Consider the following 23,226-nt stretch of genomic DNA (forward strand, 5'->3'; position numbering starts at 1 on the left):
GTAGCATTCATTGTATTAACATTTATTTTTGAAAGTACATCTAATGAGATATGAGAAGGTAATTTTCTATAATTTCACAGTATTTTTCTGGCACCCCAGCTGCCGGAAAAATACTGTTTTTGTTGTTGTTGTTTTTTTACAGTAACTCACAAGTGATGGGACACTGTGACTTACTAAGAAGAATGTGAGCATCGTTTTTTTTTTTTTACTTAACGCATTTACGTATATGTTTTTTTCTGTACTAAATATTCTATATTTTGTTTGAAAATAAAACAGATTGAGTAAAATCGGGAAAAAAATGCTGTTTTTTTTTAAACAAATATTTCCAAAAAGGTCATTTTAGAGCTGTTGTTCTAATATTGTAATACTGTAATATTTTTGCTCACAATTATCATTCTGTCAGAATCTAATACCGGTCCATGCGTACCTTCAACATAATTAAAAAACAACAACAACAAAAAACAAATATGTTTATCCTGACATGACACATGAATCAAGTTTTTAAAATTAAATTATGCAAAACTCAAGATGGGAAAAATTCAGCGAGTCATCCATTTTAATTTGAAAATCTTAAAAGTGTTGTTTGAAAGTATAGGTATCATCAGAAGTTAGATCATCCCCCCAAACAAATTTAAAGTACCAATGAGGTCAAACAGTCAGCCAAAAGTCTTGTGCTTGATGCTGATAGAAAATAGTATTACTAAATATGAAAAATATGATAAATAATAATAAACAATATATATTAAATAATAACATTAATAATTATTATTATAAAGTAAATACAATAATTTAAGTGAAATAATTAATTAAAGTAAAATAATTAATAATACATGAATAATAATATTTAAAAAACTAAATAATATTACCACCACTGCTTCCAAGTGACACTAAATCCGGCACGCATCTCCATCATGTCAAGACATGCCAAATCAGTAAGAACATACTGTATGTTGTGAAATATACAGGAGTCAACCATTTTGTGAGTCAACCATTTTGTTTTGGAAGTGCTGACTTGTGGCTGTAATATTAGCGTCTGGAACTTATATTAACAAAATCCAGCATGCATGTTTATCATAACAGAATGCAAAAAACCTAATAAGAACTTGTGCTTAAGACTCAAGGAGTTGGCCATTTTTGCATGTTATGAAAAAAAAAAAAGTGTTATTAGAAAAAAAATCGAACACTAAAATGACACAAAATCCGGCACATATGTTTACCTTCAAAGGCCCATGAAAATCTGAAAAAAAAAAAATAATGATATTGCTAATGCTATTTTGGTTTGAAAGTGCCATTTTGTTGCTGTAAGAAAATATTAGCATCCTGCACCAGTTTGTCAGACTGACATGCAATCCAGCACGCATGTTCATCAAGCCATGCTGTAAAATGCTCACATAGCTTGAAGGTGCTGTCTTGCTGTAAAAAGAGGGTTAGTAAATATTAACATCCGGCACCAATGCATCCAATTAATACGAAATCTGGCAGACCAAGTTTATCCTGGCAGGATGCACAAAAAAATAAGTAAGAACCTTTTCAACTTTTAGGACCATTCTAAGGTACATTATTCTTAGAAATATGTGCCAGTAGGAAATATTAGCATCCAGCACCGGTGCATCCAATTCTTGCATGTATCTTACTTGTATGATTTCCAACGCTTTCACTTAGCAGCGTGTTGCGGTCGGATGGCTGCGTAGGAAGTGGAGTCATTGCCTGGCGCTAAAGGTCGCCGCCACGCCTACAGTGTGACGCATGCCGCAAGCATCCCCCAGTTAAACGGTAGCTTAGCTTCATGCTACCATGCCCGGTGGCTACATTTGAGCTCCTCGAGACTTTGAATCAACAGCCAAGTCGGAACGAGCCGAGTTGTGCGCTCCATTTGGTTTGTTTCACGAGGCCTCAATCAATTCCACCCAATTGGCTGAAAAATCCAACACTTGAAAGTGGGAAAGAAAATGAGCACTTCAACAATTAGCGTTCGCAGAAGTGTTGTTAAAAGGAAAGGTGATGATGTAGCATAGTGGTAAACATGCATCCGAACCAGCTTTTTTGGAAGGTGATAAAATGAGTGATTATTCGCAAAAAAGAAAGAAAAAAAAGAAAAGAAGGTTTAACAGTTTGAATATTAAATGTCTTACTTTGTAGTGTATTCAAATTAATATAAAAGAAATCACAGGGTAAGGAAAGCTTGGGAACAATCTATATTAATTGACAACCCGTACACCGAATTTACAGTATGCAAGAGAAGTGAATTTGACAAATCGACTCGTCTGTACAACCCATTCTAATTTGAGCACATTGTGATTGGCAGCTGAAGTACGGCCATTTTCTCTTCACATCAGTCTCTTTCAATTTCATCTCTTGCAAATTCCACCACTGTTAATTAGTATAAAGACAAGAAACAAACAAAAAGCAATGCACTTCCTCCTCGCAGAGCTACAAGTCCGGGTTGTCCGCATTTCCCCGTTGATGACTTTTGCCCAACCGGTTTTGACAGTCTTGCATCAACAAACAAACAACAAAAATACACGGCACCTTGTTTTTTTTACGGGCTGGTTCAAGCTTCAACATCACATAAAGTCCCTTCAGGCCATAAAACATGGCTACAATTAAAGGATTTGTCTGAAGATGGTGTCCTCGACACTTTTGAAGACCACTTTAGCGTTTGAGGTGTCGGTGGCGCAGGTGTAGTGCATGAACAGAGGTTTCTTGTGGCCCTTGTGCGGAATCTTGTAAAGGTCCAGGAAAAATTCTCGGGCCCGTTTGGCGTTCCGCGGGGGCCCTGGGGGCACAGGTGGGGGACTTGGGTCACAAAAAGACTGAACTTGAACTACACACTCTAAAAACTGTTGGGTCAAAAAGAACCCAAATTGGGTTAAAAGGGGACTGATGGATGTTCATTTTACCCAAAAAGATGGGTCTAACACACAAAAAAATAAATAAAAAAAATGTTGTAAAATGAGTCAAATTTAATTCGACCCAACTTTTTGGCTTAAAAACTCTATTTATTTATTTATTATTTATTTTTGACCCAGTTCAATTGGGTTATTCAATTAACCATAAAGTTGGGTCAAATGAATACCCCCACAAAACAACCCCCAACATTGGGTTGCTTCATAGGTTATTAATTTAATTTGACCCAACTTTTGGGGTTAAATAAATCTTTTCTTTTGTCTGTCAGTTCTTATTCTTCTCTTCTTTTTTTTTTTTTTACCCAATTCAATTGAGTTCTTAGATTAAATAAAAAAAAATTGGGTCAAAAAAATAACCCAGAAAACAACCCCGAAAAATTGGTTTCTTTTGGAGTTATTAATTTAAATCGCCTTAATTGTTTGGCTTGAGTAACTTAAAAAGATAGGCAGGTTTGTTCTTGACCCAATTTGGGTTATTTTGACTATAAAATTATTTTCTGTTGTCTGTTTGAATATCTGCATTTTCAAAACAGTGTGCCATTTTGTTTCTGCTTCTTTGGATGATACAACAGAATGTTGCTTTTGGAATGAAAAAAAAAAAATTAGATAAGGCTCATAACTACTGCTGTTTGCTCAAGGCTATCAATATAGAAGAAGGTAAATCCTCATCAGGGCATTTAGTGGTAAAAAGCCCATTCCATACGGCTGATTAAAAAAAGCACTTCTTTAATAAACTATCTCCTCATTATTTGCGAGATAGGCGAGAGAGAACATGAGTACGTACCCTTGTACTGAGGGAAGTGGTTGACCACGTCCGAATGCTGGACTTTCTCCTCCAGAAGGTCATTCTTGTTCAGGAAGAGGATGAAGGAGGTATTGCAGAACAATGGGCTCTTAACGATGGTCTCGAACAAAGCCAGGCTCTCTTGCAAACGATTCTTGAAGACCAAAAGGGAGGACATTGAGTAATAAATCACAATAACAGACCCAAAAAGCACATCAAAATAAAATTGTAACAAGTCAAAAAGAAGGCGTTTCAACGCTTACATGCGTGGGGTCTTCGGGAATGACGCTGTCGTACTCGTTGAGGGCGGCCAGGAAGACGATGGACAGGACGTTTTCCATGCAGTGGATCCACTTCCTTCTTTCTGAACGCTGACCGCCCACGTCCACCATCCTGCACACCAATCAGCAGCTCCACTTCAAACAATTGCATGGACTTCTTCTATTATACAGTCAACATGTTTCACAAATGTTTTTTATTTATTTATTTATTTTTACTCATTTTGTATTTATTTCTAAACTAAAAAAATAAAGTATTACATATTTTAGGGGGTCTGGAAAAATAAAATTTTATAGGTAAGAAAAATATTTGAATATATATATATACACATATAATTTTTTTTTTTTTTTAATTCTTAAAATAATTGAGAATTTTCCATTCTTCTGATTTTGAGTCCATGATAAAAAAAAAGGTTATATCACATCAACTTACATAAAAAATAAATAAATATATATATATATATATATAATCGTAGGCCAATATTTCTGCTAAAAATACAGAGAAGGGCTTTGTGAATGTAGTAATTAGTGGCAAGCTGATAGGCTTGCAAGGTACACACATGCTTCAAAATGCACGCGCTTTCAACTTGGGTTGTTGCCAGAGGTGGCAAATCCAGGTCCAGAAAGTAAAAACCCTGCCACAGTCTGATTTTAGCTGCCTAGCTAGCGCCTATGGTGCTCGTTTGCCTAGCATTGCCTAGCATTGCTAGCTAGCATCAGGGGCTTAAGACAAATTGTGGCAGGGTCTTTGCTTTCTGGACCTGGATTTGCCACCTCAGATCAGGCATATGGTTTTGACAAATTCCTGTTCCAAATCCAGAAAGTAAAAACTCTGCCACAGTTTGATTTTAGCCCCAGGTGTTAACTAGCTAGCTCCCATGGTGCTTGTTTGCCTGCTAGGGCGCTAGCTAGCATCAGGGGCTAAAGACAAATGGTGGCAGGGTTTTTACGTTCCGGGCCTGGATTTGCCACCTCTGGTTGTTGCATTCTATTAATCCACCACCGCATGGCACACACAATTCCAGACTGTGTCACTTTAAAATGAATGGCAATGTAGATGGCGAAGAGGACCGTCAAAAATGCTAACATTCTAACAATTGGCAGAAAAATGCTGATCAAACTTAATATGAATCTTTTCTCAATTGTTAGGAAAATGATTTAAAAATGCATAGATCCATAAAATTAATCATCATACTTTACCTGAAGATAACGTTCTTTATACGAAAAGGGTACTCAATGATGCCCGTGGTGGGGACGCGGACCCTCAAGATGTCCTCCAAATTCGGGATGTAACCCAAAGCGGTGATTCGGTCCATGTCGTCGAAGTAACTGTAACACCGGTCGGTCAATATGTTGTCGTGGCTTTGCTTATATCCCAAATAGCGGATCAAAAAACGTACTAGTTGGCCGAATCGGACAGGTAGAATGTGTGTCTTCGCTCGTAGCAGCGCTGAAGGCCGCGATCGCTCCACAAAAGCTTGACAGCTTTCACCTGCCACTCTTCCAACCTGTTCACCCTCTCGGCCTCCACGACGCTCATGCGTTCCGCCAGGTCCTAGCAAACCCAGAAGAGAGGGTGCTATTAGCTTAGCATTTGAGCATTGCTTATTCGAAGTACTACTAATGACAAATCCTTATCCAGCTGTTATTTTTTGAACTCAGATTGCTATTTTGCTATATGCTGGCATATCTAATCCTAACGGGGTTATTATATATATATATATATATATATATATATTCTGCTACTCACAAAATTAGCACTCGAGAGTAGAATTAGAGCGTCAGATTGAATTTCTGAACACACCCTAGGTTGACTTTGGCCTGAAGTCAAATCCTCATCCAACTACCTTTTCGCGTTTTTGTACTTGGGTTGTTTTCTTGTTATGTTAGCATGCTAATTGTTAGCATTTTACAGATCTGCCTTAATTAGTTCTATAGGTTGCTATAGTGTTATATGTTTGTGTGGCGGCCGTGGCTCAGCGTGTAGCGATGGTCGTTCAGTAACCAGAAGGTCGGCTGTTCGATCCCCGCTCTCCCCAAGTCACGTATGGTGCTTTTGGGCAAGGCACTTCACACACATGACCTCCAGTGCTACTCACACTGGTGTATGGAAGGTGCAAATGTTTGGTGCGAGTGCATGATTTTTTTTTTTTTACATCCTGTCCAGACATTTAAAAATAAATAAATTAATTAATGAAAATGGGAGGCGGGGTAGGTTGTGTGCATGTTACAACTGTTATATATTTTAAACGTTTTTTTGTTTTTTTTAAAGAAAAATTAGGCCAACTTTTTACATACCTCACTTCCTAAATAAGGTCCTAAACCGTGTCGGTGCCCCAGAATTTTAGCTCATTGGGAGCGCTCTGTGCTCGTAAACTGGAGGTTTGGTCATGGCGCGGGTTCGATGCCCCCCCACACCATTATCTTTTTGTTTTTAATTTAATTTATTTATTAACAGAGTATGGCATCTTTGAGTAAACTTTCAGTATTATTTAGGTATCTGGAGGCCGGACCGAGTGTCCTCTTTTTTTGTAAATCAACATATGGTCACCCTATGTTGGCATCGTACACTGAAAAAAATGAACACTTGAAAAAGCCTAGTAAAGGTTTTTCACTCAGAAATTCTAATTCCTTTTCAAATGTACTTTGAATTTCAGAGAGAATAAAACATTGCTAGTTTTAGTAAATGCCACTCCCCATGATTTCAGTCTAATCCCAATTAGCTCAGGCATACCCAGTGAGGTATGCAACGATGACACCACACGAGAACGGAATGCCGAAGAGCAAGGTACGTTCGCAATTAGCGCGGCAGGCGGGGACGGCGTTCCCTCACAAGATTGCTGTTGTGTTCGTAGTCCATGCCGAGGACTCTCATGGCCTGGATGAGCGCCTGGATGTTGGTCATCACGTTCTGGCACACCAAGCGAATGAAGGGCATCCGCTGGGCGTCGGTGTAGCCGTTGCCATGGAGGATACGGATCTGCTTGATAAAAGTGCTCTTGCCGCTCTCCGCCGTCCCTGGAGGGCGAGAAAAAAAAAGCTATTAAAAATCCATCCCGCAAGTGCCACAACGCACATTTTTCTTCGTAGCCTAACAATGCGCTGAATGACTGTCGTCAACATTTGATTTTTGCATCACTTTAATAAAGGATTAATTAGCTGAGCTAACAATAGTTTTCAGAAACAGCACAAACTGGCTGAGACCAGTTATAACCGAAACACAGACATAAGGAGGTCAAAAACTAAACAACCAGATTTTTGGGAGGGGGCGGGTTTATCTGAAAAACGACAAACAACACAATTGGGGTGATACATGGTTTTCGTTGAAGATACAGTACTTGCATTACATCGCAGGATTGTTATGAATAATCAATGATTTCTTCAATTCGTCCCCACAATAATGAAAATAACCAAATTGGGGATGCATGCTTTTCGTTGGACGTCGACATTAGTTGTGTAGCAGGATTGTTATGCTTACTTTATTTAATTTATTTAATTTTAAATTCTTGGGTAAATTAGTATGCTTTGTTTACAATCAGAAAAAAACACTCACTTTTATCTGAAAAAGAACAACAACAACAAAAATGCTTGCAAAATTTCAGGATACTGTACATGCTATTTTTTGGACATTGACAAGACTTGCATGGCATCTCAGGATTGTTATGCTACTCTATTTGATTGCCTTTAATTTAATACAGTATATTTATTTACATTATGTTTTTTAACAACTTGGTTTATATTTGAAAAACCACAAAAAGGAACTGATAAAATTGGAGTTACACATGCTTTTCACTGGGTGACGACAATGCATTATAGTATATCGCAGGATTGCTATGCTCACAAAATTTGGTGATTCATGCTAAATAGCGGAAAGTGCATCGAATCGAATCGTTCCCTTTAAAACATATTGAGATATGTACCGAAACGTCGTTTGTTGGAGTATTTTAAAAATATATATTATATTTTACACCCCCACACTTTTTATTTCCATTACACTTCTTGTATGGACTGCGTTTTTTTTTTTTTACTGTTTAAAGCAAAAACACATCTAAAAATATATATTAAAATATAATAATTACAAAAAATATATATTTGTATTTTTTTTTTTTTTTTCACTTCTTGTATGGGAAGTTTTTTTTATTATTTCTATTTTTTTAACAGTTGAAAGCAACTCAACTAAAAATATATAATAAAATTGAATATTTACCCCAAAAATGTATTTCCATTACTCTTCTTGTACAGGCAGTTATGCTTTTTAACTGTTTTAAGGCAAAACTCACCTAAAAAAAGAAGCTTGATGGTGTTTCTGTACTCCTTCTTATCATGTTCCAGTTGCTTTTCGATGGCTCTGGAGATCATGCGCCTCTCGTCCTTCTCAGGGTCCCCGCAGATGGCCGGACAGCAGGGCATGGCGACGGCAGCAGCCTCCAACTACGATGTGGCCACCCTTATGGCTGCCGCTCAGGTGTCGGGCCACCTCCCTGTGGGGCGGGCAAGGCGGCGCAAATGGACGGCGGCTCCGGAATGTGACCTCGCCGACCGACGTCTGGTTGGCTGCTCACACGCTGTCAAAAGGCATCTAATTAACCCACTGACTAATAATGGCGAGCCTCCTTAAAAAAAAGGAGTTTCCTTGTGGGTTTCCTGAAAGTATGAATAAGGCGTTTCGCCAAAAGGGGGCAGAGGCCAATTATTCTGGATTTGTGACGCTACTTCCTCATCCTTGACATACTGTACACCACTCATAAAAAGTTACAGGTCTTTCAAGGTGACATTTCAGGATGAACTGAAAATGCAGAACTTAATTTGAGCTTCTTAAAGGGATGCTTGACTTATTAATTCAGTGAAAATTTATAGTTTGTCCAGAATTAATTTGATAACTTCATTATTGTTCATGTACAATTAACACATTTTAATAGTTTTTAAAGGTATTAATTGTAAGTTATCACATTAATTATAGACAAAATATTAACTTTTTACTGCTGAAAATGGCACCATGAGTCAAGTAGCCCTTTAAAATTCTTGATTGCTGTTCAATGTGTCAGGACTTTTTGCACACACAAAAAAAAAAAGAAGAAGAAGAAGAAAAGAAAACAAGTTGTGCAATTCAAGAAATAGACGTCTTCAATTTGACCTAAAAAAGTTGATATAACAAGTGGGAAAACATTTTTTTATGAGAGAAAAAAATTGAATGTGTGATAGAGAAGCGTCAAATGATTTTGCAGATTTTTGCCAATTGCATTTTTTAAAACACAATACCACATTACAGCATAAAACAAAGATTACAAAATAATTTATTCGACCAATTTTTGCCAATTTTTCTTTGTTGTAAAGGTAAACAAATAAGACAAAGCAATGTAAAACAGTCGAATGTTCTGCCTGTAATTCATATCTTACTGTTGTAAGGACCAAAAAGAAGCTATTTGATTCACGATATATTTTAAATTAATCGGCTGATTAATCGATTATCGGAATTTTTATCTGCCAAAAATTGGACTTGGCCTAAAAAAGAAAAATCATGTTGGTCAGGCCCTAATAAAAAATATTTAGTAACAACAATTAGATGGTCAAAAATTAAACTAAAAATAAGTGACTAAGTAAGAAACAGAAACATCTATCATTTTTCACAGAGAATAAAGAATATACGCCTGCGAATATTGTCATATTGTCTGTCTACAACTCTGTGTCCATTGCTTCGAGTGTAATAACACCGCCACGTTGATGCAGTTCGTTGGCCCCGTTTGTCGGTTTGCGTCGCTCGTTAGCATCAAGCTAGGCTGAGTTGTTTGTTTTTTTAAGCAATGCGATGTGGTGGTTTTAAATACACAACATGGAATTCAAATGGTTTTTTGTTCACTTTCTGTCAAACTGCTGCTTGTCTTGAAGCAAGTTGAGTTCACTCACAAGTGCAGCCACTCGTGTCGCAAAAGCACCACCGTAGTGTCCCTACCTACTGATGCAGCAGGATTAGCCAACACAAAATGGCTGGAAGGCAAACATTTCCAAGCAGGGGATTGGAATTCTGTTGACGGCGTTAAATCCATCCTCGCACATCGTCGCTTCCTGCGGGCTAAATCTCAGTGCACAAAATCAACAAAAAAACAACAACTTGTGAAGCCTGATGCTGCACCGTTTGCAAACACACAACGATACAAACCGTTAACAACATTATGACTTTATTCAAATCATTTCACATGCTCGCTCACACGAATGCTGCATGAAACATCGATTGCAGTGAGTGAAATTCAAGCATAAATTAGTCTGCAATTATTTTTAATAAGAAGACAAGAGGTCATGTAAACAGTGGCGCCACCAACCTGCTCTAATTAGGCTTTTATTCATCGACTCCAACAATTTAAACAGCACTTCAACTGAGATCAAGACCGCACTCATTTAATGCCTGAGAGGTTATTTAACTCATTTAACACTTTTCTCTCGGCGCTTAGCCCCTTCGCCACTGCGATCGCCGTACCGTGTCATATTTATAGCTCGCGTTCAAATAAACCACTTCCACAGCCAATTTGGCAGATTACAAATTGCAGCTTGATACAATCACTAAATTGTAAAAAAAAAAAAAAAAAGAAAGAAAAAAAAGACAATGGAAAGAAAGACCGCTATTCCCTATGAAATGTATCGATGTGCATAAAAGTGGACTAAAAGGGACACACTGAAAAGAAGTTGAAATGTTATAAGAATAAAGTAATAATAAATAAAATGCATACAATGAGAATGAAGTCTTTGTCACTATACTCTACAAGAACATTTGTCAGAATTTCAGGACTATAGAGCGTAATTTTCCCAAAATAAATTTGTGATTCTTACGAGAATTTCGGTTTGATGAAAAAGTCGGAATTCAACATAATTTTAAGAGAATAAAGTTGGATTTCTGCGAGAAATGAAATTTTTTTGAGGATAGCCTTTATTTGATAAAAAAAAAACAAAAACTCAAGGTTTTAGTTTTAAGACAGTTTTAACTTATGAAAAGGATCGTAACTACAAAAAGCGGCAATTTTACAAGAAAGGTTGTTACAATGGAAAAAACAGTCATTCATTTTCAAGAACTATGTGATAATATTACACAAAAAAAAACAACTTAATTCTTAATAAACAGTTGTCAATTTTGAAGGACAATGTCGTTTACAAAAATCTAATTGCAATGTTACAGGAAAAGTTGTAATTTTGCGAGAAAGATTTATCTTATGCGAATCAAATTTTTTATGAGCGGGTGTAATTCGATGCAAAATAAAATCACAAATTTACAGCAAAAGAGGAAAAACAAGTGGTAAATCTGAGAAATACGCAAGTGGTAAATTTTTGGCCATGAAAAACTTTTTTTCATTCAAAAATTTGCAATTAAAGTGGTAAATTACTAAAATTGTGGTAATAACGCATATTTCAATGCGAACAAGTAGGCTATTGTCTTACGAGAATAAAGTCGTAATTCCACACAAAAAATATCTAGACAATCTGAGAACAGTGATAAACGTTCTGAAAAGAGTCATTATGTAATATAAAAATCAAAATTTTATGATTAAAAACATTAATGAGAAAAAAAAATGTATGAGGGGGAAAAAAAAGACAATTTACAATTCAGGCGTCATTTGAAGACGATCAAAATCACAATTTTACTAGAATACAGTTGTTGTGTTATGAGAATTTGGAAACAGTTTTAGTTTTGGTTCAAGTTTGTCTTCATGTTAAAATTAAGTCTTTTTCTCACAAAAAGACAAAAAAAATCTCGTAATATGACTTTATTCTTATAACATGACACTTTTTTTAATCAAAACATTATGACTATCGGAATAATTACAGTGACATTATTATTTGTCACAACTTTATGACTGTTTTCTTATCATTTTTAAAAAAACTTTTCTGTGAAGCTAACATTAGTTAAATGTTGTTATATTTTGAGAAATGTGGTCAATTTCACAACAATAAAGAGGTAATTTCATGTCAATAAAAAAAATAATAATTCAAGGAAATAACCAAAATTTAAAAAGGAAAAAAAATAGTTGTATGAGAAAAAGGTCAGAATTTTATGAGGGAAAAACTCAATTAAAAAAACAATTAAAGAGAATAAAATAGCAGTTTTACAAGAATATATTTAAAATGTCCCAAGAATCAAATATTTTTTAACATCTTTTTTTTTACATTCCCTGCTTAAAATGCTGCTTTTTCCTCACATAAAGACCCCCAAAATCATGAAATATTATTCTCAGAATATTACAATTTCTATATCAGAACATTTTCATTGTTATTTGCATTATTCTCACAACTTTACAACAGTTTTCTCGCAATTGCATTTTTTTTTTTTTGCAGTGTGGTAAATACAAATTTGTGTTGTGCATACGCTAAAAATAACAACATAAAAAAATAAAAAATCACACTAAGTGTTCCAAAATGGTGTCACAATGTTACTCAAGTGTGCAAATAAGTGAAGGCCTAAAAGGTAAAATGTGCAATTAGTGTTGATTATGACTGGCTTAGGGAAAGCCGTTTGCGCATTTATGTCATATCCTTGATATCCAGCTTAAGGTCCGTGTCTATATATAAATATATAGACATATATTTATATATGTACCTGTTTTCTAGGTTTGGTTATGGCCAAGTACTCGTTGACATCCATTTCTGTCGACAGCAGATGGTAGTAGAACGTCAAAATGGCTGCACCCTTTGATAGATGAAAATGGGTGGATTTTTCTGCTTAATTCAGAATACCACGTTTAGACTAATGGGGACACACAGAGCACATTATTATTATTATTTTTCTTTTATTTTTACACGACTTCCTCCCATTCAACTGGATATCAATGATAAGGAATAAATACTTTCTATACTGGCTTCTCTTTAGAGGCACACACGAGCTATAAAGTGTGTTCAAAAAGTGTGACCGACTCGCACCCGCGCCGAAATTAGTCCACACGCAGTAATCCACTGACCGCCGCGTGGCGACGTCCTTCGTCCACTCGGGCGGCAGTTTAATGATCAAAGGTTTGAATGCATCAGTAGTACCGTCATTGGGTGCTCCATTGCCGCCATCTTGCATCATAGTGGTCAAATAGTGCGGCTTTTCAAGCATCCCCCCCTCCCTGCCGACGCGGACCCCCCCTTCCCGACGCCATACCTCCGCTTCACACCAGGTTGTAGTCTTCGAGGTTGCCTTGCAGGATATGATCCTTGACGGCGTGGAAGACGAAGCGGATGTTGTCCGTGTCTGTGGCGCAGGTAAAGTGGTAGTAGATGAGCTTCTTGCGGTTGGGGTGCAGGTTGACGAACATGTTCAGGATGAACTCCTGGCCCGCCTTCACGTCCTGCTGCGGACCTATCAGTGGGGCGGGGACCGAGAAAATATGAAGCATCTTAAAAGGTGACATTTTTCTGAGGTAGTGTCAGCATATTCAAAGTCGCAACCTTTTCCACTATCATTCACTGACACCCACGTCACTCACCAAGCAAGACAGCTCCTTTTAAAAGGCAAGCACACTCAAACGTTAAGACGGCGACCCCAAGTGGACCTTCAAATGCATGTTATTGTTTTTAATAATGCAAAATACCCAATTACTCAAATTCAATTAATCAATGGGCTAATCATTGGAATGCCCTCATTTTGACACACATTTGAGGAGCTCCAACCTTTTGGTCCTAAAATGGCACCCAACCACAGGCATCAATGGAAAGAATGTTATTAACACTGCCACGTAGATGCTATTTGTTAGCATCATTAGCATCCTATGGTGTTTTGCGTTATCATTAAGATAATTAATCATTAATACGTACAAATATAATATATAACAATAAAATGTAATTTAACAATGTATAAATATTACAATACATATTATAATCATCATAATAATTCATGATAAAAAAATATATAATAATTAAATAAATAACTGTATAATAAAGCAGTGGTTTCACCTCAAAAAATAATCGTCTCTCCAAATACCAGCACAATGATCAACATTAAAATGCAGTAGTAGTAGTAGTAAGTGTTTATCAAAGTGAAGTAGAGGTTTTATAATTATAAAGTATATATAATATTTTTGTAAGCTTCTGTGACATTATGTCAACATTAAAAGGAACCCCGACTGTCATGACAAGTTTGCTCTATATTATTTATTTGGTTGTTACTAACATAACTATGAGATTCATTTTTCAAAAATAATTTTGTACATTTTCTAGAAACTTTATTTGGACGGACATTTGTTATTTGCGTCGCGGCAGGCTCTCTGCCGAGCAATGTGAAACGCGTGTCAAAAAAGCACGTTTATCCTCAGTAATTTTCCACCTTCTTAGTATGAGTCTATAACAAAATTAAATCTTTTTTTTTGTGATTAAAATGTCATCCTCATCTGGGAACCTTATTTCACTTATGTTGGACTTTCAACTATTGTTAAAAGAGCATTTGTATTTTGAAACAGTGATGTTGTAATGTTGTTTTTGAAATCATTTTTCCTTTGGGCCAAGTTTTTTTTCCGTCTGTGTGTTTTTTGTGCCTGCATAACAAAAAACTATAAATATATTTTGGAAAAATGTCATCCTGATCTATTTAATACACTTTTTGTGATAAAAAAAACCCCACTATTTCCACTTAAATGTCTCCTTTCTTTAAAGTAGTTATAAAAAAAGTTATTTTCCATCCTAGTGGTTCCTGCTGCCATGTTTCGAAAGTTTAAAAATAAATTGAGTATTGAATGCGTGTCCTCTTCCTTTGCTCACCGTTATATTCAGGAAAGTAGTCGACCAAATGCGAGTGCATGATTTTCTCCTCCAGCAAATCAATCTTGTTCAGGAACAAGATGACCGAGGACTGTTCGAACCACTCGTAGGTGATGATTGTCCGGAACAAGGCCATGCTCTCCTCCATACGATTCTTCAAAAAGAGAATACTGTTAAATAAAAGGTAGGAGGAGCAGGATGGAGCTTTAAACGAGCCAAAAGAGTGTGACTAAAGAGCTCCCCCTGCAGGCCAATGTCACACACTGCCGGCATCACCTCATGTGCCGACTCCACTAGCACTTGGTCGTACTCGCTGAGCGCCACCAGGAACATGATGGACGTCACTTTCTCGAAACAGTGTATCCACTTCCTCCTCTCCGAGCGCTGCCCGCCCACGTCAACCATCCTGCGGCGGAGAAAAAAAAAAGCCTTGTGGGCACCCCTGCTCATTCCCCAGCGGAGGGCGGGGGCGGCCGAGGCGGCGCGCTCACCTGAACACCATGTTCTCCAGGTCGAAGGGGTACTCGATGATGCCCGTGGTGGGCACCCTGACCCGCAGCACGTCCTGCTGCGACGGCAGGTACGCGCCGTCAGCGATGCGGTCCAAGTCGTTCAGGTAGCTGGAGATGTGCATCAGGGGAACAAGTTGAGCTTCAGCCAGAGACCACACATTCCAATAATTGAGCCTATTTTCAGCCTCGCTCCCAAGTCCGAGCAAAAGCACAATTTTTGGACGTCTTGAAAAGATTCTTCCTTGTGAAAGATAACGTCCATGACCTGGCTGAAATGATTACTCATCAGGTTTACCTGATGGCAAAAAGGTGACGTCTATTTTGAGAAGGACTGAATGACGTTCAAAAACAATCGAATTCATAAAAAACAATTCCTCAATATTGCCATTGTGATTTCATAGGCAATTTTTTTCAAGGTCATCATGCCCAAGTATTTTTTATACAACTCAACCAATAAATAAATCTGTATTACAATAAACAATATCAGATGTGATCTAAAAAAAATTATTCTGAAAGAGATGATTTCAAAACTATAAATTGTTTTCGTCAGACCATTTTGCCATATGTTTGGGAGATTTCATTTTAGTCTAATGAAACCAAGGTTAAATTTTTTGACCATAATTCAAAAAGGTATGTTATGTTTAGTGCAGAGGTCAGCAACCTGCGGCTCTGGAGCCACATCTGGCTCATTAGTCTGTCTCCTGAAGATCTCTAAAAAAAAATTTTTTTTGTAGAAATTAATATTATTGTTTTACATATATTTCCATTTACATATGCATATAATATTATTTAAATTAATTCATGATTTAGATTTTAAAAGATGAATAATTTAAAAAAAAATGTTTTACGTCAGAGTCCAAATTTGTACGTTGTCAGAGACGAAGGGTAGATAAAAAAAGTTTTTAAATGACCTAAAAATGTCCAAAATGTGACCATAAAATGTATATGTATAAAAGGGAAGAGGAAAAATAGAAAATTACCATAAAATGCCAGTGAAATTGCAAAAAAAGATGTCAGAGAATTGAATAAGGCAGAAAAGAAAACCATAAAATGTCCAAAAAGAAAAGAAGAAATCCTTAAATTTACCATAAAATGTCCACTAAATTGCCAAAAATGGCATAAAAAATGGCATAAAAAAGGCAGAAAATAAAATAGCAATCAAAACAATCATAAAATGTCCAAAAAAGAAAGGAGAGGCAGCAATTTACAATATTTCCATAAAATTGCCAAAAATGTCAGAAAGTAGACAGAAAGGCAGAAAAGTCTAAAAATGTAAGAAAAACAAAGTCTAAAAAAATTACCACAAAAAAAAGGTAGAAGGAAAAAAAATCTGTTCTGGTGCAGCTCTAATTAGCTCTCTGACCCTCAGTACATATAACGAGCACTAACACACTGTTTCCTTCATCACAATGTTCAAATGTTTTGCGACCCCAAACAGATTTGTTGTTATTCATTTGGCTTAAAATGGCTCTTTTGACATGAAAAGTTGTTGACCCCTGATTTAGCAAAAACAACACTGCTCATCGCCAAAAGACTACCATATATACCTGCAGTGAAGCGTGGTGGTGTCTGCATCGGGATTTTACTGTAAGGCAAGAATTAGGAACAATTCCTAATAGTAAGCCTTAGCACAAAACCATCCAAGCTTTTGCAAAAGGCAAAAAAGTCAGGAAAAGCCTACTAAAACTGATTAACCTAATTTGGGTTTAATTATAGGCACTTTAAATGGTGGCAGATATGTGTTGAGTCTCATTTAACATGAGTTTTTTTTTTTAAACAGAGCCAAATCGGAGTATTACTGCAAACGGGTGTGCACACTTATGCAACCATATCATTATTGGTTATTTAAAAAATAAATAAATATGTGAGTTTTTTTTAACAGAGCCAAACCGGAGTTATACTGCAAACGGGTGTGCACACTTATGCAACCATATCATTATCGGTTATTTAAAAAATAAATAAATATGTACAGGATTTAGCTTGGCCTCAAACATTGTTTTTTTTTTTTATATATATGCACTGCACTTTGTTGAAACATTATCCTTAAATAGTGTCCACGCAGACGCCATGCATGCGGCTGGCATCGAAAACAATGGAAAGTATTCAGCAGGTATCCCCATCTGTTTACAGTGCACTCACTATTTGGTCGAGTCAGAGAGCTGGTATTCTCTTTTGCGACTGTAACATTCTTGGATCCCCGGGTCGGCCCACAGGCTCCTGATGGCGTCCACGTACGCTTTTGTAAACGTCGTCACCGTCTCCACATTCACCTCGCTGACAATACTGCCGTTGGCCTGAACATGGGCATCCAAAACAAAAACAAAAAAACTGGGATCATTGCCTAAATCATTTCAATTCATTGTCACAAAATGGAAAATAAATAAATAAGAGCGCTAATGTGCCACGGTGGACGCTTTTTCACAGTCGTGCGATGAATCGTTGTGCGAGTGTTGTTTTGCTGTTTTTGCAAGGGAGCGGCCAATTAAATCACAAGCAAGACTGCACATGTCAAAACTGCAGTTGACCTCCTTTTCTTCATGACAAAAACTTCCTGACAAGTGGACAGCCAACTCCCCCATAAACAACATGGACGTGGAGCAGGACGACCGCAGAAGATACAACGCCACTGACTGTGTGTGTGTGTGTGTGTGTGTGTGCGTGTGTCTTCGATGTTTGGCAGCTAATCGTTGCAGGAGTACATCGAGCGCTTCCGTTGAAATGCATTTAGCAGGCCGCCTAAGTGCCGCCGCTGCTCAGTTCCGGGTAAAATCTCGTTGAGGTAATCGCCTCGGGCTTGGCCGACGGATGTCTTCCAGGAATCTTTGGCCACCCTTAATGCGATGCCTTCCCGCCTGGCAGCAAATACGCACAGGCAGGTGGACGCCATTTTACTCCAGCACTGAAAGAGGATATTCCGGAGCTAATTTATGCCTCTTGCAGGCGAAACATTCCTAATTTGGATTCTTACACTTTCATGGTGTGGATTTTGTTTGTCACCCAAAAGAAAGTTTCTAAAAAAAAAAAAAATGTGTATGGCTCAGCTATCTTCTTGGTACTTTTGGAACTTGCCCATTAGATTTGAAGAGCTCAACCTTTAGTGATATACTAACATAGGGCTTCAATGAAGTGGTACGAATCAGCCATATTGGTACCATTTGCCATTTGTGACACTCCTTTTCTAGGTTCATACATTGTGACTGGGACGACATTTCATTGTATCGGGAAAGATGTTTATTGAATTTAATGGAGTAAGCGCTCCATCAAGTGGACAACGATGCGAGCGTCTCCGAGACTGAACAGCATTTTCTGTTTCATGATAAAGTAAGAATAGTTAATAATAGAAAGATGTCATTTGAATAGCTTCATTAAAAAAAAGTATTTCTTTGTCTGCCTTTGGTACTCGTTTGTTGGCACCATCAAGACGATGGTTGCCAGCATTAGCGGCTAGTGGCTAGCAGCTAGCCGCTAAGCGATATGTGCTGTTTTTAGCCGTTAAAATTGCTACTGCGGTTCTGATGTGACTTTTAGCCCACAGCCCAAAATCTCACTAATGTTTGTATAGAGAAAAAGTTTTATTTAACCAGTTTTCTCTTAAGTATGAACCAAGCACAAATATATATTTTCAATTTCATCCGAATACTAGATTATTCACACACAAAAATTTGTAGGATATCTATATACCAAAATGTTGTTAGCTGAGCCCTAATTATTTTTGAAATGGATCCGTCGAGCCCTTGCCTATCAACCATCTTGGACCTGCACCTTTATCTGGATATGCGCAATCACGCTAACTGACTAAACAAACAGCGGCAAAGGGACAAAATGGCTACCATACAACTGGTTTATCATTTGAATAACATTAAGCTGAACACTCCTTGCGCTCCCATTTCAAAAGGGATTGTTTATGAATGACTTATTCATGTGATGAATTAGCAACTCACCATAAACAAGAGTTAGGACCAGCTGAGTGTATCCAGTATATGCAATAATATGTGCACCCTTCATTGTTTTGCTTTACGATTTCACTTCAACAACACACACATGCTGACTCAGACTCAGTTACTGTGACTACACACACACACGCACACAAGTGAAGCCTTCTCTCTGGGGACTTTCCTGGTCTCTACCTGGAACTTGTGCTCTTGAGTGCTTGTGTGGGTGAGCTAATTGGAGTGATTAATAAGCGGCCATTGCCTCCATTAGACATTCATGTTTGTCTCTCACGTGTGAAGAAATGCGGGTCTGTGCGTGGTTCAATCAACAAATGGCTATTAGTGCCACAACGTGGGAAAAATACTAAGCGTGAAGTGATAGGTTTGTCAGACTAGTTGTCATTTTACGCTGAAAAAAAAAAAAAAAGGTAATCAGTTTGTGAGAATACTCGACGTCATATAATTACCGTAAGCGTCTTAATTTACGAGAAAGATTCTATTACAGCAAGAATTTTTTTTGTTTTTTTGTAAGTTGCAATTTTACAAGTAGTTTTAATTCTGACAATGAAAAAGGAAAAATTGCGATATTCACTGAAAAAAACTATTTTACAAGAATAACATCAATATTACGAGGAGCCTTAATTTCACAAGTTTTTTTTTTAATGTAAATGTAATAAGAATAAAGATTTTTTTTTAAACAACAACAATGTAATTGTATAAGAGTAGTCTCAATGCTGCTGCGAGAAATTTTGGAAGGAAACAAAAAAAGTTGTTATTTTACAAGAAAAAAAACGTGAATTTAACAGAGTAAGAGCCAATTAAAAAAATTTTTTTTTTTACAAAAATAGTCATAACATTACTGCAAGAAAGTCCTAATTTTACAACAGTCACAAGTTGCAGAGAATTAAGTGGTATTGTGGAAAAAAATAAGTCATTTTCCAGTATCAAGTCAAAATATTATGAGAATAAAACTCAAAATCTTAAAATAATAAAAATTATTTTAAAAAATTATCAAATTGTGATCGCCAGAAAAATAAGTCTAATCTAATCAATGCAGATGAAGTGACTTTAAGAGCAAGAAGAGTCAATAAGCTGCAATAATAATCATATGGTTTGCTTAAACAGTTACAGCATGTGTATTTAAGGTGGCCAAGGCAGACGCACCAGAAGGAGCAGCACAATGGACATTCAATTGACGCGGTGTGACAAAAACTCTTTGATTACAATAAACGCGGTCTCACTGTATAAGGAAAATAATACCGTTGTCAGCACAAACCCCGCACAGGACCGACTTTGGCAAATGTCTGGCAGCAGGACAGCAAAACTAAACATGGCCGCAAATTACCAGAAGTGCTCCGCTGTTGCAGTTAACACAACGCAGCACCGCATCCCTCCACCCCCACCCTCGCAGCAGACATTGTATAAACGGACCAGCGCCTCTCGTACCTTGTTGTGTTGGTACTTGTAGGGGATCCGCAGCGTCTTCATGGCCTGGATCATGGCCTGCATGGCGGTGAAGATGTTCTGGTACACCAGCCTGGTGAAGGCCCGCTTGTCGTCGTCAGAGTAGCCTCGGCCGTGGATAATCCTCATTTGCTTGATAAAGGTGCTCTTGCCGCTCTCGCCGGTGCCTGGAAAATAAAACGTAATACTAAAAATTGGTGTCCCATTAAGTGGGTATCCAAAAATGTATACACGTCACATATGTTGACTTGATAATCACTTTTTTTAAGAATCATGCCACTATGTTTGGTCTGTAGTGTTACAAAAATTGGTATCTAGTAGGGTTTAAAAAATGTTGTACATTCCTTAGAGTTTGAGGGTTCTGTAATTTAAAGTAGATAACATCAAAAAGAAAAAGGTCGAAACTCCATTAATTTAAAGCAAAACTTTTGATACCCGTCTAACACAACCACACTTCAATAGTCAACAGAACGAGTTCCAAAAAGTGACTTTGATGCCAGTCTCTGACCTTGGTAAGCTTCATACTTGAATTCCAAAATTGGCAATGATCAAGCACCTGCAACTTTCCAAGCTTTTAACACCAGTCAAGTGTGTGTTGTGAACTCCACTTAAAAGGTACCGTAACACCACAACTAGTACCCTGGGTGGTCAGACAGTGGTTGATACCCCAAGGAAAGGGTTCTAAAAAAAATGATCAAACATAGCTGATACATTCCACAACTTTTATTTCTTGTATCTGAATTCAGTGAATGCTAACATCTATGTACCATACCAGTGTAGTAGTAGGCCCTAAACCTAAAAGAAAGGTACCAATAAGTGGTTTTGATACCTTCCACAGCTTTTGTTACCACTCTCTAAATCTGGTGAACTTTGTGTTTGAAAATTAAAATGATTTGGAAAAATTGGTAGGGGTCAACTACCTTGACTTTTTTATTATTATTTTTTATAAATAAAAGGTGTAAGGTGTTATTGTTATTTCATTGTGTAAATGTACCTAATATTGTGTATTTGGGAATATCCTGCCTTTTACTTTGAAAGTACTGATTTCATTTTGATGTCTAGCAGCATATAAACATGTCAATACCTTGAAATGTTGCACCCGGAGGGGACAAATAGTTGTTTTTTTTCATTTGAATAGTGCACACTCACAGCGGCTGCTCGCTTTCGTCTGTCACGCGTGACATTTATAAACTATTGTGTAATCAAAGGCGTTACGGCGGTGCACAAACTTAATTGTATGCTTACTAACCACTACTTAAAGACACAAAAATATGTCAATATTGATGTGTTATGTTGTCAAGTGCGGGTTTACTTCATTTACCGAGTAAGAGCAGCTTGTATTCCCGTCTCGAGTCCCTCTTGTCGCGGCGTAGCTGCCTCTCGATCTCGTCGTTGATTCTCCGAGCCTCTTTGGCCTCCGGGCTGAGGCAGCAAGCCCCCGCCGCCATCAGGGTCATCGTGCCCGGCTTCAGGCGTCGCCTCCCTGGGCACGGACACAAACATGATGCCGTTTAAGTGCGGAGGCGGAGGAGGGAATGGTGTGTGGGGGGGTGGCAACAACCACAACAACCACGAATCCACACGGCTCACTTTGAAACACAAGATAAGTCACGAAAGTTGACTTTTTTTTACCTTATTAGAACACTTTTAGTGCTAAATGAAGTCGAGCGAAGAAGTTTTTAGGACTGTCGGCGGGCGTGGTGGATGTGCCGAATATGGCGGAGTTTCACTTCATGGCCACATGAAATCCATTTTTTAACTCGAAAAGTAGCCAAGTCTCGTCGAGGAGGAAGGGGGTGGGGGGAAACAAACTCTGCAGCCGACTTTCGGGTCTCGAACAGGGAGTGTAGAGGTCTACGTCCTACCGCCGTGACGGTGTGCACTGGTTTACAGAGCCCCGCGCGGATGGCGCATGTGACCGGGAGAAGAGCGGAGTGCTCCTCGCTCTCTCTCTCTCCGGTGATGGGAAAGCGTGCGAGTTCTCGTCTATTACATTACTGTAACTCGTTTCCTGTAATAAACCAGCCTGCTGGCTGCGGATGGATGTGACACATGTGACACAACGAGGGTATCGCGATATTTTAACAACCAGAACAAATTTGTGTCAGGATGCAGATTAGGATCGATAGATGTGAAAAAAAATTTTTTTTTGGCATATTAAGTATTCACAGATTTCAAATGTTTTGTTTTTGCATACAGATACATTTTTAATAATAATAATAATATTTAAAGTAAAAAATATTCTGGCAAAAAGATTCGTGAGTTTACAACTCACACAAAAAAACATTATTGCTGGACAACTAAAAAGCATACGTGAATTGCAACAATTATTCACGTAGAGAACCGTCGAGAAATGTCTACATAAATTGGTCATAAAATGTAGTCTGATCATAAATCACAAAAATAAGTCCTCACAAAAAAATGTTTCATATTTTCACAGGTCATGGAGGAAAAAGTAACCCTTGGATTTTACAACTCATTTGACCTCCTTTGGGCAAGAACCCCTACAAAACATTTCCTGTTGCAGATCAGACGTCCTCAACAATCAGGATGAATTTTGGACCATTTCTCTTTACAAAACTGTTCAATTCCTGGGATGCCTGTTTGATTGGCTTCCATATTTTTAATCATTGT

At 37.6% G+C, this 23,226-nt stretch overlaps 2 protein-coding genes across 2 annotated transcripts; both read right to left on the minus strand.

Moving 5' to 3' along the window:
- Window positions 1-662: 662 nt before the first annotated feature.
- LOC147161742 (guanine nucleotide-binding protein subunit alpha-14-like) lies at window positions 663-10,004 on the minus strand. The gene is made up of 7 exons (XM_086095927.1): window positions 8,249-10,004; window positions 6,802-6,986; window positions 5,369-5,523; window positions 5,169-5,297; window positions 3,954-4,083; window positions 3,691-3,844; window positions 663-2,776 (listed from the first exon to the last, which is right to left on the minus strand). Exons 1-7 carry the CDS (start codon window positions 8,376-8,378, stop codon window positions 2,604-2,606), a joined length of 1,056 nt encoding a protein of 351 aa, XP_085952053.1. The 5' UTR covers window positions 8,379-10,004; the 3' UTR covers window positions 663-2,603.
- Window positions 10,005-10,122: 118 nt separating this feature from the next.
- On the minus strand, window positions 10,123-22,618 carry LOC147161743 (guanine nucleotide-binding protein G(q) subunit alpha-like). The gene is made up of 8 exons (XM_086095926.1): window positions 22,225-22,618; window positions 21,914-22,075; window positions 20,575-20,759; window positions 17,336-17,490; window positions 15,176-15,304; window positions 14,961-15,090; window positions 14,685-14,838; window positions 10,123-13,290 (listed from the first exon to the last, which is right to left on the minus strand). The coding sequence occupies exons 2-8, from the start codon at window positions 22,047-22,049 to the stop codon at window positions 13,100-13,102; spliced, it is 1,080 nt and encodes a 359-aa protein (XP_085952052.1). The 5' UTR covers window positions 22,050-22,075; window positions 22,225-22,618; the 3' UTR covers window positions 10,123-13,099.
- Window positions 22,619-23,226: the final 608 nt, after the last annotated feature.

This window comes from Leptonotus elevatus, chromosome 15 (assembly GCF_054856555.1).
Source record: "Leptonotus elevatus isolate MCC_2025b chromosome 15, RoL_Lele_1.0, whole genome shotgun sequence".
NCBI classification, from domain to species: Eukaryota; Metazoa; Chordata; class Actinopteri; order Syngnathiformes; family Syngnathidae; genus Leptonotus; species Leptonotus elevatus.

Excerpts from the sequence above, each read along its gene's own strand:
- LOC147161742 (XM_086095927.1), bottom strand. The coding sequence starts at position 8,378 with ATGCCCTGCTGTCCGGCCATCTGCGGGGACCCTGAGAAGGACGAGAGG. Across the intron at positions 6,987-8,248 it reads CATCAAGCTTCTTTTTTTAG|GGACGGCGGAGAGCGGCAAG; the intron begins GTGAGTTTTGCC and ends CTCGCCCTCCAG. Across the intron at positions 5,298-5,368 it reads CTGTCCGATTCGGCCAACTA|TTACTTCGACGACATGGACC; the intron begins GTACGTTTTTTG and ends CCGGTGTTACAG.
- LOC147161743 (XM_086095926.1), bottom strand. The coding sequence starts at position 22,049 with ATGACCCTGATGGCGGCGGGGGCTTGCTGCCTCAGCCCGGAGGCCAAA. Across the intron at positions 15,305-17,335 it reads CTCTCTGACTCGACCAAATA|CTACCTGAACGACTTGGACC; the intron begins GTGAGTGCACTG and ends GCACATCTCCAG. Across the intron at positions 15,091-15,175 it reads CTGGAGAACATGGTGTTCAG|GATGGTTGACGTGGGCGGGC; the intron begins GTGAGCGCGCCG and ends TCTCCGCCGCAG.